Source organism: Gastrolobium bilobum, unplaced genomic scaffold (assembly GCF_033153095.1).
Source record: "Gastrolobium bilobum isolate Gb01-03AN ecotype WA unplaced genomic scaffold, APGP_CSIRO_Gbil_v1 utg7600, whole genome shotgun sequence".
Taxonomy (NCBI): domain Eukaryota; kingdom Viridiplantae; phylum Streptophyta; class Magnoliopsida; order Fabales; family Fabaceae; genus Gastrolobium; species Gastrolobium bilobum.
In genome coordinates, this window is record NW_026897674.1 from 430,026 (window position 1) to 449,371 (window position 19,346).

At 30.9% G+C, this 19,346-nt stretch overlaps 1 protein-coding gene across 3 annotated transcripts; it reads left to right on the forward strand.

The window, feature by feature from the left end:
- The first annotated feature begins 12,100 nt into the window (after positions 1-12,100).
- Positions 12,101-16,420, forward strand: LOC133309181 (serine carboxypeptidase-like 25). 3 transcript variants are annotated; one of them, XM_061509914.1, is made up of 8 exons: positions 12,101-12,368; positions 13,667-13,870; positions 14,356-14,531; positions 14,624-14,905; positions 15,380-15,510; positions 15,617-15,712; positions 15,820-15,925; positions 16,197-16,420. In XM_061509914.1, the coding sequence occupies exons 1-8, from the start codon at positions 12,101-12,103 to the stop codon at positions 16,338-16,340; spliced, it is 1,407 nt and encodes a 468-aa protein (XP_061365898.1). In that variant the 3' UTR covers positions 16,341-16,420. The 3 variants fall into 3 exon arrangements, with proteins under 3 accessions (XP_061365898.1, XP_061365900.1, XP_061365899.1); XM_061509916.1 differs by having other exon boundaries at positions 12,117-12,368; positions 14,624-14,883; positions 15,388-15,510; XM_061509915.1 differs by having other exon boundaries at positions 12,117-12,368; positions 14,624-14,862; positions 15,361-15,510.
- Positions 16,421-19,346: the final 2,926 nt, after the last annotated feature.

Below are 19,346 nucleotides of genomic sequence, written 5' to 3' on the forward strand. Positions count from 1 at the left end.
TGTAAGAGAGTTCATATCAAATATGAAGTGGGCCTGAGCAGCATGAGTGTTCTAAAGACTCCTTAATCGCTTCATTTGGAGCAAAAAAAAAAAAAGTGCCGTGACTCACCTATTTAATACATATGTATGTTTAGGACCTTTTTGTCTAACGGGCCTTTTTATTGTGGCGTTTTCAAACTAGAGATGCCCAAAGAAAACAATGCACATAAGTCCAAATTGTGTTCCTACAGGAACAAGAGAGTCCAAATTGGTTTAACATTTTGACTCATTAAAAGGGATCTGAAACTTATCCAAAAAAAATAAATATATGATTTATTGATTTATACTATTGGTTGTATTCTCAAAATGTAACATACAATTCGAATAATTTTATAGAAAAACTTTACAGATTCTATGTGATTCATTGGACAACACCTTTAGTTGGAATTAAAAAAACTAATTCCAATAATATATAAGTTGTCCGGTCCGGTCCAACTCAAGTTAAGATCCTTGATACATGAGAATATAAAGATGAGCCACCAAAGAAACAATCATAAACCAATGAGATTAAATCCATGAGATTTCTGTATAAGTAAAAAATCTGTACAACATAATTGGAGAAAAGAAAGTCATTTTCTTCTTTTTGTTGACCACCCTCCAAGACAATACCTGCATACTATAAAGCACGACACTCATATTGCAGGCCATAGCAGAGACAATACTCTCCCTGTATGCCTTCCACTTCACTGCACCAACATCAGCCTACCCCACTCCACCACACACACTACAATCACTGTCTCGCTTCATATAGTTCATAGCACTTCAAATTTGACATTTTGTGTTTGAGGTTATAGGTTTAAGAAAGAATGATGAAAAGAATCAATTCAATCTAAAAGTTTGAGCTATAGGATGAGGTTATATTAACGATTTTTGTACTTTTCTAACATGTCCCCTCACATGAGAGCTCACTAATATAACGTGAAGAACGAATTTAATTCAAAACTTAACTTATTGGGTGAAATTACTTTAATGATTTTTATACTTCTCTAACAAATAATTTGAAAGTGCTTCAAGTGTTACATCAAATGCTCAAGAGTGTTACTCAAAATTAAGGGAAACTCTAAAATAATGCAAACTACTAAATTCTCATCTATATGAACCTAAATAATCATGTTCTCGCCTATTTGAACTTCTATATGAACATATTATTGTTGTCCAATCACACCCTCAAAATTTCATTAAACCATATGACAAAAGCACAAATGAAATAAAGCCTTCCCACCCTTAAAACCTACTTCCTCTACCCAATCTCCCTAACTTTGTTTCTCCCAGAAAAACTCACACTTGGAAATTGGGATCAAAGCCTTATGCCACCTCACAAACAAACATGCATGCTCCCAATCTTTTATTACTCCCAGTAGATTATGTTGGCGTTTAGGGAGGTCAATCAGTGAAAAAAAAAATGGTTTTTATTTTAGGAAATCATAGTTTTGATTTCAGGCTTTGGTTGTTCTTAGGCTGCAAATGATGGAAATACTGGGTTGGGTCGCGCCATTGTTGTTCTGTTGAGTTAAAAGGGGTGTGGGCTTTGTATATATTGTTGTTGGGTTTAAGAAATTTGTGCGGTTCAAAAGAGATGGTTTAATTCTGGTTATATAGTTAACACAGGACAAGAGCATCAAACGTTTTTTGGTGAGGAATATTATGGAACAATTAAACTGCTGTCAGAGATGTTCAAGAGGCCTGTGTCCATTAACGTAATTTTCTTTATCTTCTCTCTCTTTGCTTTAGTGAAAATATAACATCTATTATGTCACTTAATTGATTGATTTCATTTTGTTATTTGTAGAAATTAGAATACACGCTCCCGAAACTGCATGCGAAGATACAGTATTGCGTCTCATGTGCGATCCACTCTTATGTTGTTAAGGGGAAAAGTTTTTGGTGCTACGGATATATCATAAATTTGATGCATCTTATAGTTATATTGTAATATATGTTTTATTTTTATCAAATCAATAATAAATAATTTATTTTAAAATTAAGAAAGAGAGTGATTTGATATAAAGTAAGACACGTGTCATAATATAAGTGAAAGATACATCGAGTTTTCGGTGCATCCGTAATACCAAAGATATTCTCCTCGCACTGATAGAAGGAAGCGTGAGCCTCCGTAGCGCTTCATTAGGCGCATGGTAAGTCTCTTTCACATTATAATCCTATTTACAAACTAAATTACAGGAAAATGTTATATTTACAAATTACATTATGTACTTTCGGAAGTATACTAGTATACTTCCCAAAGTACTTAATGTAATTTGTAAAAAATAATTATAAATGAATCCTTCTCCAAATTACATAGCTACTATTTTATTATATTATAGATATAAGGGGAAGGATATTGTGACAACCAAATTGTGTTACTACCAAGTGACTACCAATCAATCTCACCGTTAGATCGATTATGTTGATCCAACGGTTATATTTATTTCCATCTTTGTATGGTCATGATTCCCCGTATTTAAAGTGAAAGCATTAAATATAGGAAATCATAACCATACAAAGGTGAAAATAAATATAAAGTATTAAATTTGGGGAATCATGACCATACAAAGATGGAAATAAATATAATCGTTGGATCAATATAATCGATCTAACGGTAAGATTGATTGGTAGTCACTTGGTTGTCACGATATTCTTCCCCTAGATTATAATGATATTTGTCTAATAACAATAAACTATTAGGTTTAATAGTTAGCTTATTCCTAAAAAATAGTGATAATAATTAGTCTATTTTATTATCACTACAACAAAATTCTTTTTTTGTGACGACAATAATTGTCGTTAAAAGTAATAAATGTTGTATGTTGTCTAAATTAGGTGAGACAAGTGATGTGTGTGAGGAGAAGAGGAGTCTTGACATACATTAATTTCCTAATTAAGGGTTTAGTTACAAAACATGATAAAAGAAAAACAAGAGATAAAGAAATGAACTCCATTGATGAAGGGAATAAGAGCCAATGATTTGAATAGATTGAAGTTGTAAAAAAAAAAAAAAAAACGTGTACATTAGCTGCCAACCACTTTCGATCTTTCTTAGTTGATTTGAAATTTTCAAAATTTAGTAGTCAACAAAAAAGTTCAAATTTTCAGGTGCATATAGTGACTCACATGCCCATTAATTGACATGTGAGTCACTATTAATTCTAAGGGCGAAAGAAAACAGGACCTATTATAACTCTATTGTTCGGCTGTTAATTGGCGCATTCATTGAATTAGGTCCGAAAAAGTAAGAAATTTTTTGCCATGTGTATTAGGTCAACAGGAGTAAGATAATCGTTTACCATGTAAGTTGAAGTTACATTGCGCTCGCAAGCACGGACTCAATTGATCCCAATGGGGTGGACTTAAAAGGACACGTGTGTGTAGCATAGTTTCATTGTTTTCTCTGACAATCTGATACTTTCTGATCTTCCTCACTCCTCACAATATATCAAAGCTTGAGTGGATACTCAGTAAAGTAACTTGGAAACGTTGGAAGCAAGAGATACACGACGTAAATGTAAATTCAAACAGCACAATTTCAGGGAGAAGTTATAGCACCATTCTCAGTTTTTTCAAATATTATAAAAATAAAATTAATTAGAAAGAAAATGCGTGTTCTCCCAAAATGAATTTCTCTTCATTTCTTGTATCATGAATATTAACTTAATATACAATAATTAAAATCAGATTTATAAATCAGATTAATATTTTTTATATTGTAAGAGATAAATTTTATCTTCTATACACAAATAAAAATATACGAAATCCATATGAGCTCATGTGAAGAAAAAAAAAAAAATATGGGTCTTATATATATATATATATATATATATATATATATATATATATAAGATAAGATCCTTTGATACCAGTGTCAAATTTGAAATTTGACATTTCATCTGAGAATCATTAAATCAAAAAAGATGAACTACTCTGATTTGTAAGCATGTGACACCATTGATTTTTTTTTTTTTTATCTAACAACTTTAAGATAAGATGTTAAATCTCAAATTTGACATTAGTGTCAAAAAATCCTACGTCGATATATATATATATATATATAGGAAAATAATTTTGTCATTTTACATGAGAAATTTTTCTTATGCTACACTCACAATACATGAGTGAGTTTCATCTTGACTTTTTTTGTCTTCCCACCTTTTTGTGGACCCCACTCATGTATTGTGTAGGGGTATTCGTGGTATGGATTGGATCGGTTTTGGAAGCAAAAATCATCTGATTCAATCTCTTCGGTTCGATCACATAATCATCCATTCGGTTTGGACTTTTTTTCAAATCCTATCCAATCCAATCTTTTTCGGTTTGTATTGGAAGGGGACGAATCGGAGCAGTGGTAAAACTGTTCTTTCATGACTGAAAGGTCATGGGTTCGAATACAAGAAATAGCCTCTTTGCACTTATGCAAGGGTAAGGCTGCGTACAAGGATTTCCTCCACCCCACACACGCTAGTCGAGTTTAACGGGGAGTGGTTTTTTTTTTTGTATTGGATTGTTTTTCGGTTTTTTGAAAATCCTAAAATTTGTTTCTTGGTTATTGCTCAAATAACATATTTTGTATATATTGGCTTTGTAATTTTATTTTTTTAAAATACAAAAATATTAGTAAACGATAATATAGATTTTTTTTTGCACAATAAGATATGAAGCTCTACATATATAAAATTTTGTTGATGAGTTTAGTTGATGGGTTAATGAGTCTTGGGTTTAGAAATTTTTGGACTATGATGGGGGAAAGACCCAAGTAGGTAGAGGAAAATTAATATATTAGATCGGTTTGGGTTGGATCAGTTTTCATTTACCAATTCGAAAACCGATCCAATCCAATTAAAATTTACGATTTTTTTTCGATTTTCGGTTTATTCGATTTTTGATTTTTCGGTTCGGTTACTGCGGTTCGAATCAGTTGATGAACAACCCTAGTATTGTGAGTATAGCATGAAAAAAATTTCTCATGTAAAATGAAAAAATTAATTCTCATATATATATATATATATAAAATAAATTTATTTTCTATAACATGATAAATAATAAACTTTTTATAAATTGAAATTAAGAAAGGGGCATAATTTCGAGTTTGCGGCAGACCTTCCTTGCGGGTCGTGAGTGAGAAGATGAGCATTGACCAATCAGATGTGACGCTGACAAATACCTTTCTCAGTCTTCAATCAATGCCTTCGAATTTAACTGTGAGTGAGGAGGCTAATTATGAGGCCTAACAATGTTCCTGTACGCAGCTCAAGTTCCAATTTACTCTCCCTATTTGCTTTCCATTCCCTTCTGCTAACCACTGTGTCTCTGTCTCTTCATTATTCAACGATTGCTTTTTAGTTTTTACTACTATACTTGCCTATTCTACTGTACCTTACATCTCAATGCTATTATTATTATGCTCACTCCCTTGTGTTATATCTTATTTGGATTTTGGGTAATTGTAGTCTTATGTCACAGCAAATTTTTTTTATCCCATGCACACTTAACTTGAAGTGGGGCCCACCACAAAAGAGAAGAAAAAAAAATAAAAAAGAAATGGCACAAGTATCGATGTATGGACATAAGATAAAAATAAAATCCTGTTGCATAAGATTAATATTGCCCTTGGATTTTTGTATTAAGTTAAAAGTTATTTATAAATTAAAATAAAAAAAAGAACTTAAAAAAAATTAAAAGCTATTTAGCAATTACACAAAAATTTTAATTTAAAAGTTACTTAAGAATACATATTTCAAGAAAATTACTTCTCTCTATCTCTTTAAAGTTTTTTATTTTAATAAAAAGTACATAATTCAAAAAAAGAGAGCAGATAATAGCTTTAAAAATGCTCCTCTTATAAAATTTTAGCTTTTAATTTTTTGTTTCATTTTCAAAATAAATTTTATTATAAGAATTTTTTTTCAATATCTGTTTGGCATAGTTTATGTTTATAAGTAATTGATTGTCCCAAGAGATGGGAAATGAATATAAAGTTGTCAAATAAATTGAATGGAGAATGGAAATTTTATTAAAATTTAAGGGACTCGTGTAATTAATACTCTTTTCTTATTTTATTTTTTTTAAGATTTTATCATCTTAAAGTTTCGCATGAAATGATTTTTTTTTTATTATGCTGCATCTTTTCATTTCTTTAATTAATAGCATAATATTATTATTTTTTATTGCATGACCCTAATTATTCTCTTGAGACGAATCACTTCCTCAAATATTCTCACGACCCATGCAAGAAAAGGGCTTGCAGACTACTTCCAAATCGAGCAACCAAACAATTATCCAGCTTTGCCTCAAAGATTTTTTCCAAAATTCAAACCCTTACTCTCTTTTGATATATAGTTCATCTATCCTAGGACTCATATTACTATTTGAGCCAACCATCCAGATTTATTATTTTATTTACTTTAACAGATAAAGATTGACAATTCTACTAGGAATTGCATATTAAGTAACCTCTTTACATGTAATTTTGTTGTTGTTTTTTTAATTAATGTTTCACATTTTGTTGAACTACCATTGAGCTATAAGTATCTTATTTGAATGATGTTAATATTTTTTTAAGATTGATTTTCAATATTGTTAAAGTGCTTGCAATAACATTTTAGAATAATGATTGCGAGTGTTTGTTCATAATTGATAATCTCGTGTACGGAGGTATAATAGGAAATTTTGGGTTAATTAATTGTTAAAAATTGTGGAGCATCGCCATCTATTTTATTTTATTTTTGGTAATCTCATCGACATCTATTAATTTAGCTCATATGCGATCATTTTTGTTATTATTATAATCACTTAGACCCATATGTATTGTCTTAGGTTTGTGAGCCTTCTGACTAGAGGTGTTCATCAACCGATCCAAACAGATTCAAACCGCGGTTACCGAACCGAAAAATCGATAACCGAATAAATCGCAAATCGAAAAAATGAAAACCGAAAAAAAAATCGCAAATTTTAATTAGATTGGATCGATTTTTGGATGGGTTGATGAAAACCGGTTCCAATCCAAATCGATCCAATATATTAATTATCCTCGACCTACTAGGATTTTTCCCAATCATAGCCCAAAATTTTTTAAACTCAAGACCCATTAACCCATCGACTAAACCCAAGAAAAAATCTAGTCACATCTCATCAACAAAATTTTATCTTTGTAGAACTTCATATCTCATTGTCAAAAAAAATAAAAAATTATATTATAGTTTACTAATGCTTTTGTATTTCAATTTTTTTTTTACAAAGTCAATATATACAAAAGATGTTCTTTGCACAATAATCATGAAATAAATTTTAGGATTTTCAAAAAATCGAAAACCGATTCAATCTAAACCGAAAAAAATTGGATTGAATCGGATCGGATTTGAAAAAAATCCAAACAAAAAATGGATGATTATATGATCAAACCGAAGGGATTAGATCAGATGATTTGTGCTTGCAAAACTGATCCAATTCAGACCGCGAACACCCCTACTTGTGACGGTTTTTTTTTTTTTAAATGAGTAAGATTATTAATCCATGTTTTTATCATAAGGAGAAACCCGTGATGTCGTTCTTAGGCTTTTTTTTAAGGAATAGAAATTTATTTAAAAGCTTTTTTGGAGTAAAACTCTTTAAAAAGTTAAAAAAAAAAAAAAAAAAAAAACTTACACTAAACTTTAATTTGGGCAATATACACAAGTCTTTAAATTGGCCAACAAAGTCCTCATTTCAAAATAATTTACTTCACAAGTCTGTTACTCTATAAAATCAAGAATGAATTCATTATTTTTAAAAAAATTATTATTACCTCTTGATATCTCTATTTAAGTGAATTAATATAGTAAGAAAGTATTTATATTTCTAAATAAAGTATTCAACAACTTTTACTTAAATAAATCGATTTGTTAATAAGCGTGGAAAGCTTTTTAAATTACTGAAGATTTCTTTAGCTATATAGATGTTTTTAAGGAAAAATATTGATTAACATAACTTATTTAATCAAAAGGCCAAATTAAATCCAACGCAAATCAATCCGTAAGCAGTAAGCACCATTAAAATGGCTTACGCAAATCAATCGATACGCGGGATATGCCGCATGTACTATTTTCATCCTTACACATAATAGATATTTGTCAATGTAAATTAAAATTTTAATAAAATAGCATGATTTCATGCAAATCACTCAAATTTCTCAGTTCTCACCATTAAACTAAGAAAAAAATACTTGTCATTTTTAATAAAATTATGTCATTTTGATAAATTTTTACATTCTCTCTCATCTATTTACTTTTTATTTTTAATTTTATAAATTAGAAAAAATGATAAAACACACTAAAATGACGTAGTTTCATTAAAAATAACACAAAATTATGTTATATAAAATAACAAATACTAAACCCTTAAAGGCTTAAACCAATCCTAATGGCTTTTAACAAGTGCAATGATAAAATAACTTGTTATTTCATTATTCATGTTGTTATCATATTTATTATTTTGTATCCTGCCCGCTGTTATTGTTCAAAAGATTGTTGACACTCTCCGAGAATATTAAAAATTACATTACCTTAAAAATAAGTAATTAGAAGTGAAATAGTAACGAGAAGTGTGTGTAATTCACGATTGTTTCACAAGTTTAATTTAAGCTTTCTTGTCACTATTATTAAAAATGAAAAAACAGAAGAACATTAGCTAAAAGATATTCCGTCACTGGTAGATACTTTAAAATAAATAAGATCAAACATGAAAAGTAATAGTTGAAGAATGTTATGATATTGGTCGTCATTAAAAACAGTGCTAAGCATGACAGAGATAAAAAGTAAGTGGTGTAAGTTGTAGCCCAGACCCAGTGTACGTGAATCACAGGTCCAAAAGAACCATCATCATGTTAATGGCCACAACATTCACACCATTCTATTTTCAGAATTCAATGGCACCTCTCATCCCTACTGCTCGCGTGCACGTAAAGATAACTGTAGAAAAAGGTACTCTTTTTATCTTTATTGCGTCTTATTAGGAAAAGGACAATTTCTGTTTGTTAGGCATAATTCTTCAATTTCGCCAAAATGGAAAAAAATAGCTGGTAAGTTGTTTAATCATATTTGTGTAGTTTTTTTTTTTGGTGAGGATTTTTGTGTAGTTTATTACTAACCAATAAGGAACATGTGAAGCGTGCCCCTCTTCTCTATTCATCGTCTATGTTGCACCGACACCAACACAAAACACGAGATACGATACAATACTCTAACACGTTAATTTAAAAAATATTAAATTTTGACATGTTATGACAAGTTTTGATAGTATATAATATTTTTAATGAGATAGGATCATTTGACACCGGTGTCAAATTTGACACCTCATCTGAGAGTCGTTAGATAAAAAAAGATCAACGATTATGATTTGTAAGCATGTGACACCATTGATCTATTTTTATCTAACGACTCTCAGATGAGGTGTCAAAGTATCCTACCTCATTTTTAATTTATGAAGTGTATATTATATTTAATATTTAATAGTTTAACAAAAAAATAAAGCTAAATTTGTAATATCCATCAATTTTGCAAAGAAACATAATATTTTCCAAATATTTATATTAAACTCAATAAAATTGTAATCTAACAACACTAATGGAATTCAAAATACAACATAACGTAACCTTTGAACTTTTTTTGAGTCTTTGCAACAAATATTGAAGTGTTGAGAATTGTCGGAGTGTCGGAAAGTATCTGTGCTTGATAGCCTCGAATTGAAGTTATACATTTGTAGAATTCATCATGTCATGAAATTTTTAATTTTATACGTAAAAAAAAAAAACATATTCCTAACTATTTGGTGATGAACTATGTCATAATTAACAAAATATGGAAAATAATTGCATACATTTTTTGTATATTAATATTTTGTATTATTTTTATTTTAAATTCACCATTTCTTTTCGTGATGAACTTGACCCGACATCTTACGTAAATGCAAATACATATTTAGAAATATACTATGATTCGTTTAACTGAAAAATCAAATGCCGTAACTTTAAAATGAGACGTTTATTTTTTTAAAAACCTTTTTATATATTAAAAAAGAGAGAGCATTCAGACGCAAAAATATATGAGGTGGTTAACTTTCAGATCATGACAAGATACTATATTTGTACAAATGTGCTTTGGCAATGCCATTAATAAACCATATTTTAATGATCTCTGCAAGAATGAAACAAAATTATAAACGTACTAGTTTAATTTCGCCTTGAAATAAGCTTTACCACCTAATCACACTTCGCTTCTGTTTGATGAACTTCTAATTATTATTATTATCCATTAATTATTTGAAATAAGCATTATATCACCGAGTCACAAATAAATCTTACGAATAAATTTTTTTTGGTGCTACTGTTACATCAAGATTAAGTACATCCCACTAATAGAAATATTACATGTTAACTAAATTTTTTTTTCTACTAAATTTTTTCTCTTCTATAATATGTAATGCTCCTATTGATGGAATGCATTGAATCTTGATGCAATAGTAACAGTAAAAATTTATTCCACACCTAGATGATGAGTGTTTGGTGAATTTTTTTCCCCACCTCTAATTAAGCGGGTATTTGATGAATTTGGTAAAATGAGAAGTCAGTTTTCATTTCAGAAAATGTAAATGACATCACGTTCTTTTACATCGACTCTGGCCTCTGAGCATACAGGTTATAGGCAGAGTAGTGTAAAAGCATTTAAAACTCTGATAACTGATCCTTTTTCTGTAGCTATTCCTGCCTTCACTAATTTTACTTTTTTTACGTTTTTTTTTTTATGAAAAATATATTTCTCACGTTTCATAAGGTAAATTGTCTTGTTCAACATAAAAAAGTAGATAAAACTCACTTTTTTTATTTTATTTTATTTTTATTTAACGTGTTTTATCCAATTTTTTTGTATCTTGCATGATATAAATATAATACGAGAAAAATCAAACTTTTTTTTTTATATATGTCAAGTGCTTGATTTTGGGCTACCAATCGTTCATCTCATTCTCCCATGACAACAATAATTGGAGGGTACCAAAAAAAATGAGCAAAAAAAATCTCTAATTATTAATTTTGTACTATAAGTCTACAACACAATATGACAAAAAGAATCATAATTTTTTCAATTATAGGCAATGTACAAGACAAATTAGATATTTTCTAACTTACCTAAACAAAACCCAGATTGAACCAAAGTAGAATAGGAATAGAAAAAGCCAATGAAAAAAAATAAATGAGGTAGTCAAAGTTCTTGTGCTTAATTAATGAAGGGTCGAAGCGACAGGTTCGTGGGCATGCGAAGACCATGTGAGCCAGTTGCATACAGTTTTAAGAAAACCCATCAAGATCATCCTCGCTTGAAATTTGTTGCCATTTAATAGGAATACCTCTTTTTTTATGTTTTAGAAATGAGTGTGAATTACATAATTAAAAAGTGGGAAAAAAGTTAATCTTTTTTAAAATATATAACTTTGTGTCATTTTAGATTTAAATTATTGATTTCTGTCCATTAACAGTAATAATTTATTGAGTTAAATTTGTTAATTAATTAGTAATTCGAATAAATTATAATCATTGATTGACAAAAATCAACAACTAAAATATAAAATAACACAAAGTCATGTACTTTAAAAGAACAACTTTTTTTTCTTAAAAAATACTTTATTTGGATATAGAATTATTTTATTCAAATTTCTACCTAACTTCAACTAGACGTGACCAAATGACACCTTTACAAATGCTATTTTTCTTCCTCCACAGTGTTTATATCAACATTCTCTGGATATAAGATAAACCAAAATTAGTAGCTATACAAAATAGGGTCAAAAGAGTATTTTGAATGAAAAATTGGTTTCTAGCTATGAAGCGACTTGTTTATGACACTCATAACTCCCCTATCCCTCTTACCCTCTCTCTCTCCCTCTCTCTCTCCTATTTAATCCTTCCCGGAGGGTTCATACGCCTAACTTCCTATCACTCTCATAGACAACTAGCAAGAGTCTTTATTTTTCTCTTAAACTACTTTCTTTTGTCATATTCTCTATAGCTTCTTCATTTCACCATTAAGGTCACCACAAAGTCATGGAGCAAAGACAGATCTTTGTTCATGCGGTGATTTTCTTGTTTATGGTCTTACTTAGAGCAAGTTATTATGGCACAGTTAAAGCAGAAGAAGGAAGAGAAGAAGCTGATAGGATTTTGGAACTCCCAGGGCAACCAAAGGTGTCGTTTCAGCAGTTCTCTGGCTATGTTACTGTCAATAAGGTTGATGGTAGAGCACTCTTTTACTGGCTCACTGAAGCTTCCCAAAACCCTCTCACCAAACCCCTTGTCATTTGGCTCAATGGAGGTTAGAACTTAGAAACTTAAAACCAACCAACACCTCTCTCTCTCTCTCTCTCTTTAACATTTTGTTAGTGTGTTAAGTGAGAGCAATTAGCATGCAAATTCTATATTCTTGAAAATTTGAGTGGTATATATATATATATATATTATATACACATATCATAAAGTCACTGTTATATCGCATATTGAATATTAGTGGTGTGATTTTTCCTCATTTGGTATTTTAAGCCTTAAGCTCTTTCTTAGTATTCCTCCCCGAAGCTAATTTATAAACGGTGCAAAATACAACTACCAACTACTTTCCTGCCGACATATACTAGTCAACAACATGGATAAAACCTCATTCTGACCCTTTTTAATGTTGTTCCGTTAATCCTTAATGAGACGGTTTTCATTTCATTATCTTATGCATAACACTTGATTTGATTTGAAGCATGAATGAAAACATTTATTCTTTTATGTGCTGCTTACCTTTTATTACCTTTCAAATGTTAACTCATTTGGTTTATTTGTTCCTATTGCAAATATTTTGTTCTTGTAGAATGTTCTGTTTGTTTTTTTTTTTTCTTTCACGTTTTTAATAAAATTAAGATATCTTTCTTACAATGTGTCATTACATTTAATTGAGGGAAGAAGATGAAAAATCATATTGCCTGTAAAAATGCATCAAATTTTTGTACCGTGAGAAAAACAAAAAAAAAAGTGTACGTAGAGCCCACATGAGGGGTAAGGCAATGGATAGCTTGGAATGATGACCTAACTAACGAATGAATAGTACAAAGCAACATTCACATTCAAACACACAAGGCCACAATGAACGTGCTAGTCTCTGTCTCTCTCTGTCTTCTCTATCGCACATACTCGCACGCATACACACGCATGGCACTTAATGCTTGAAAGCAACTAAAAACTAGCCACATTAATGATTAATCGGCCTCAGAGCCATTATCTAAGGTTCTGTTACGCAACTTGTCAGCTAGTATTGGTGCACCATCAATGCAACCCTATATTTGCCAGTATAGCTATACCCTTCCCTTGCTAAAATACATACTTGACTAAGCATTTAATTCAACTACATTTAGACTAATTACTTAAAATCTTTTCTGCATGTAAACACCTAAAAATAACCCTTCTTTTTTAAAAGAAATTTAACTTATTACAGAAAAAGAGTATAACATGTAATAAAAACATAATAATTGAAAAACTATTGTCTAACCAAGCTTTGTTTATTATTTATTCCTTACCTTTTTTTTTTTTGTTATATTCAATTTATTTTTTATTTTGAATCCATATGTTTTATAGGTCCAGGTTGTTCATCAGTGGCATATGGAGCATCCGAAGAGATTGGGCCATTTAGAATAAATAAAACAGCTTCTGGGCTATACATTAACAAGTTCTCATGGAACACAGTGACCAATCTCTTATTCTTGGAAGCTCCGGCCGGAGTTGGCTTCTCCTACACCAACCGCTCCTCCGACCTCCTTGACACTGGCGACCGCCGCACTGGTAGGACCCACCACCCTTCCATCCACATTAATTCCCACCACCATATAAGGTTCATATATCTTACAAAGTAGGAAACAGTGATTTTTTTTTGGTAGGCCATAGAAAATGATAAGATGAGCTTGTTATGATTGGCGGAAAAATGAGCAGATGAATGGACTAGGTTCAGCAAATTAATTACTTATAACATTATTATTATTCTGGGTTGATAGATTTGTCTCAAACATAATTGTCAATGGATAATGATGGACCATTTTTGGTGGGCCACGTTCATCACATAATAATGTATGTATTGACCTTCCACGTACCTTTTTAAACTAGCCACATTGTACTTTGTTTTTTCTTAAAATTATATACATATATTTAATTACAATTTGGTTGGATGTTGGAACCCTTTGTTTTTTTTTTGCATAAATGCATACGTAATTACTTTTGTAACTACAAATGAATTGTATATTTGTATGCTTAATTATGTGTTCAATGTTCAGCCGAAGACTCTCTGGAATTTGTAATCCAATGGCTAGAACGATTCCCACGTTATAAGAATCGGGAAATTTATATCACTGGAGAGAGCTATGCAGGCCATTATGTCCCTCAATTAGCTAGGCAAATCTTGACCTATAACTCAAAAACCAAGTACCCCATTAATCTCAAAGGAATAATGGTAAATACTCAACTTTATTTTTGCTTTTATCGTAAAGGGTAAGATAATGTAATAAAATTTTGATGTTCAAGTTTTATTAATATTAAATGCAGGTTGGAAATGCAGTCACAGACAACTATTATGATAACTTGGGCACAGTGACTTATTGGTGGAGCCATGCAATGATCTCCGACCAGACTTACCGGCAACTCATTAACACTTGTGATTTTCACCGGCAGAAGGAATCCGATGAGTGTGAGTCTCTATATAGCTACGCCATGGATCAAGAATTTGGCAACATTGATCAATACAACATCTATGCACCTCCATGCAACAATTCAGATGGCAGCTCCGCCACGCGCCACACTATTCGGTTACCTCACCGTCCCCATACGGTATCTAACAAAAGTGCTAGAGATATATAAAAATCATTAATAATCAATGTAGCCTTACTCAGTAGCTTAAATTTTTATGTTAAATTGATTCTTTACATGGTATCAGAGCCGTGTCACGGATTTGATTCTCACCGCCCCCAATTTAATTAATAATTACTTATGTCTTGTGGTGGAGTTTCTTAACACAAGTAGGTGGGCCTATGCATTATCCACCTTTCAAGCTCAGTGTGCTCTCGTGTGAGGAGACATGTTAGAGATCTATAAAAACCACTAATGTAGCCTCACTCAATAATTTAAACTTTTGGGTTGAATTCGTTCTTTTCAAAAAGTTTAATATAAAGTTTAATTTTCATGTACTGCTATCTACTATTGTAAATTTTTTTATAATTAATTATGTGATGTCACATTCTTATATATATGTGTATGAAAAGTAATCTTATTAGTATGTGTCGTTGAAAATTTATTTATTCTCAGGCTTTCAGAAAATGGTCTGGTTATGATCCATGTACGGAAAAGTATGCAGAGATTTACTACAATAGGCCAGATGTTCAGAAAGCACTCCATGCTAACACAACCGGCATTTCTTATAAGTGGACTGCTTGCAGGTTGAATCCCAAGTTTTAATTGCAAAATAAATTATCAAAGATTCGGAGTGTGATCATGTACAAAGGATTAGTTGATAATTAATTACGTTTCTTTCATTTGATGCAGTGAGATTTTGAATCGAAACTGGAATGATACAGATGTATCTGTTCTTCCAATTTATAGAGAGTTGATAGCTCATGGAACAAGAGTTTGGGTGTTCAGGTTAAGAAAAATGGAATTGGTTAGCTAGCCAGATATTATTTTAGTTAAGTACTATGATTAATTGCTCATGCCTTTTAATATTGTGTTTGACACTTGTGCTAATGCAGTGGGGATGTGGACTCAGTGGTGCCGGTTACAGCTACTAGATATGCCCTTGCACAGCTTAAGTTGGCAACTAAAATACCATGGTATCCTTGGTATGTCAAAAATCAAGTGAGTGCAATTGAAAATTGTTCTTCCTCTCACATATGCATTTATTGGGGATTGCCATGTATTCATTGTCTTATGTTGTTTTATTGTTATTAGCAACATCTAGGATTTTAACAAAAGAGCTACTCTGAATCTCCAATATTGGGACCTTTTTGACACATAATTAAGAAACTTCATTGGAATGGACATTGGATATTAATTATGATATATTTAAGAATACATCATTATGGACATTTGGGTTGTACATACTGAGGGAATTGTGGTTTCTGTGAAGGTTGGAGGTTGGACAGAGGTGTATGAAGGGTTAACATTTGCCACGGTGAGAGGAGCAGGCCATGAAGTCCCACTATTCAAGCCCAGAGCAGCTCTTCAGTTATTCAAATCATTTCTTGCAGGAAAGCCTCTCCCTAAATCCTAAAAAGGAAAACAAGAAGGGGGGGAAAAAGAAAGAAAGAGGGGAAACCAGTGAAAAATCCCATTAGGTGGTAGTTTCTATTACATTGCTATTGTTATGAACAATTAGTTTATGCCATTTTTCGTTGTCAACAAATTAACAATAGGGGTTGGTGGAAAGAGCAAGAGTCTATTCTAAATTTTGAGCTTGATTTTGTTCGGATATTTATGTTTGTCACTTGGTAAAATGGGCAAAATGAGCTAAAATATGAAGGGAAAACAGGTTTGCTTCCATGAATAAATGGTTCTGAATTAACGTTTGAGCTAATCCGGTTGGGGGTCGAGAGCAGTTAAAAATTCTTTCTCTTAAAGAGATGCGCTTCTCGGGTCTCCAACTTGCATTCTTCACCTTACGCTGTTACCACTCGGCCAACACTTTGTTGGTGAATAGTTATTGCTGTTATTTTTATTTAGGGCTTTATTAATCTTATATTGTAAGAGAGTAGTTCTCTTCTATTATAGACACAATCATGAGTGTGGTCTACTCTCCAACAAAAAGAGCTACTCTCCAACAACATCAACATGAGAGTAGTTTTTTCTTTTTATTTAACACGAAAACAGAGGTTGATTTGGATATTTTTTTTTTGTTTGTTACAGATTTGGATATTTTTTGTCGTGGGGCTAAATGTTTATTTTTGACTTATCTTCTATAAACACCTTGTTATAAATCCTATATTGGTTGCCTATACCATTAATATGATATTTATAAGATCTTAAACCCTCTCACCTTTTATTTAGGGCTTTATTAATCTCATATTGTAATAGAGTAGTTCTCTTCTATTATAGACACAATCATGGGTGTGGTCTACTCTCCAACAAAAAGAGCTACTCTCCAACAACATCAACATGAGAGTAGTTTTTTCTTTTTATTTAACACGAAAACAGAGGTTGATTTGGATATTTTTTTTTTGTTTGTTACAGATTTGGATATTTTTTGCCGTGGGGCTAAATGTTTATTTTTGACTTATCTTCTATAAACACCTTGTTATAAATCCTATATTGGTTGCCTATACCATTAATATGAGATTTATAAGATCTATAAACACCTGTGATTCAAATACTGTAACACAACTTACTAGAGGAGACTCAATTTTCATTAACTAACCAAAGAGTGAGAAAACTCCAACACGGTCGTGACCAAAAGTCGTTGCTCTAGATAGGATTGTGAGTTATATCAATAGTTATGAATCATTTTAAAAAGAAGTGAGGTGGAAAAGTGATTTATGCACGGCATATTGGTGTACCTTATGTGAGGGGAATCACATTGCTATAATGAAAAAAGTGGTCATTGGAAGAGGATTTGTAATGTGAATATTTTGTTCATCAATGAGAGTAAGGAATAAGCATGTTAGAAACAGAACAAAATATAAAGATGATTCCTTGCCAATAGAGGCTCGGCTAATAAGAGTTGGGACAATTTGTTTGCAAGATTTAGGTTTAATTCTCTATATATGCCAACAAACCTCTTTGATGTAATTAAATAGGAGTAATATCTTTTGAAGTTGGTATAGGATAGTACCTTATGTGGTATAGTATTATTTTAGAAAAGATTTAAAATTTTAATCCTAATTGTCTCCGTACAAAAAAAAAAAAAAATCTTTATATTTTGTTTTCAACTTGGTAGATTTACCGTTGTCCCGTTTTGCTTTAAGATAAAGTGCGACACAGCAACGCCAACACCACAATGTCTGTCCTTTTGTAATTTTAGGATCTCAAACCACATCTTCTCGTAAATTCCTGACAAAAGCTTTTTCTTTTTACTTCCGTATTTCCTCTGACACAGAATCAGGCGATTATGAAACAGTGTCGATCAAAGAAAAGTAGAGAAGGAAATTATTACGAAAAAGAATCCGAGAAAACACCAGATGACAAGATTTTGTGAATCATGATTAGTATTTGAAAAAAAAAAAATCATGGTATCTTCTTTCTTGTGTATTTATTCATTATTAAATTTGTGCCGTCAAAATTGATTCAAAATCACTATACTGTTACACCGTTGTTAGCGCTAAAACACTACCAAATTCTCTTGCATGATTAATAATACACGTTGTTTTTTCTTATAATTAAAAAAATGGTTATATTTAGGGTTTTACATTAAATATGACCGGTTGTACATCAATTAAGAATGTATGATCGATCATATTTAATATAATTTGTAAAAAAAAATTATAAATAGATACTTACTCAATTAAAGATGTTATCCAAATCTGGAAAAAAAATGTACGTACTAATCTAACCAAAAAGAGCCTGCAATGACGGAAGAAAAACTCCCTCCAAATGATTTTTGACAAGCAAAGAAAAAGAAAAGGGTCCAAGAAGTCAAAAGCAAAACAGTGGAGGAAGAAAATCATGCATAAGCTTAGTGAATTAATTTAGCTATATTAAGTTAATAAAATAAGTATTGTTAATATACTTGTGAATATAATATTTATTTAATGAAAACTAATAATGATTTAATGTTTTATTAATTTAGTACATATCAATTCAATATCTTAGGTATATGTAAAAAATTTATAAGATAAAACTCTTTTAAAATAAATTTACTTTTAGAATAAGTAAGCAATAATGCTCTAAACGAAATTTCTATTGTAATGTGCTTATCTAAGAAAAATGGTTATCTTCATCAAATATGAGTTTCAAAGGCATGCGTATGATAGTTAAAATTTTCATTTGAATTTGTATTTTTATAAAAAAATTTAATCAAAAAATTTTTATCAAAATTTTAAACCTTTTACATTTTTATGATTTTTTTTACTTGAGATTTTACGTTTTACAATTTTTTAAATAAAATTCCAATTTTAATTACAATGGGCATGTATATTCATGTACATGAAATAAAATAAAGAGAACTCCAACTCCAACCTAACTAGAGGAAAATAAAAAATAAAGAGATCAAAGTCAAGAAAGACCAAACAGAACAAGGACCAGTACAAATTTTTTCAATTTTTTTAAGGAAAGTCTCTAACAAGTT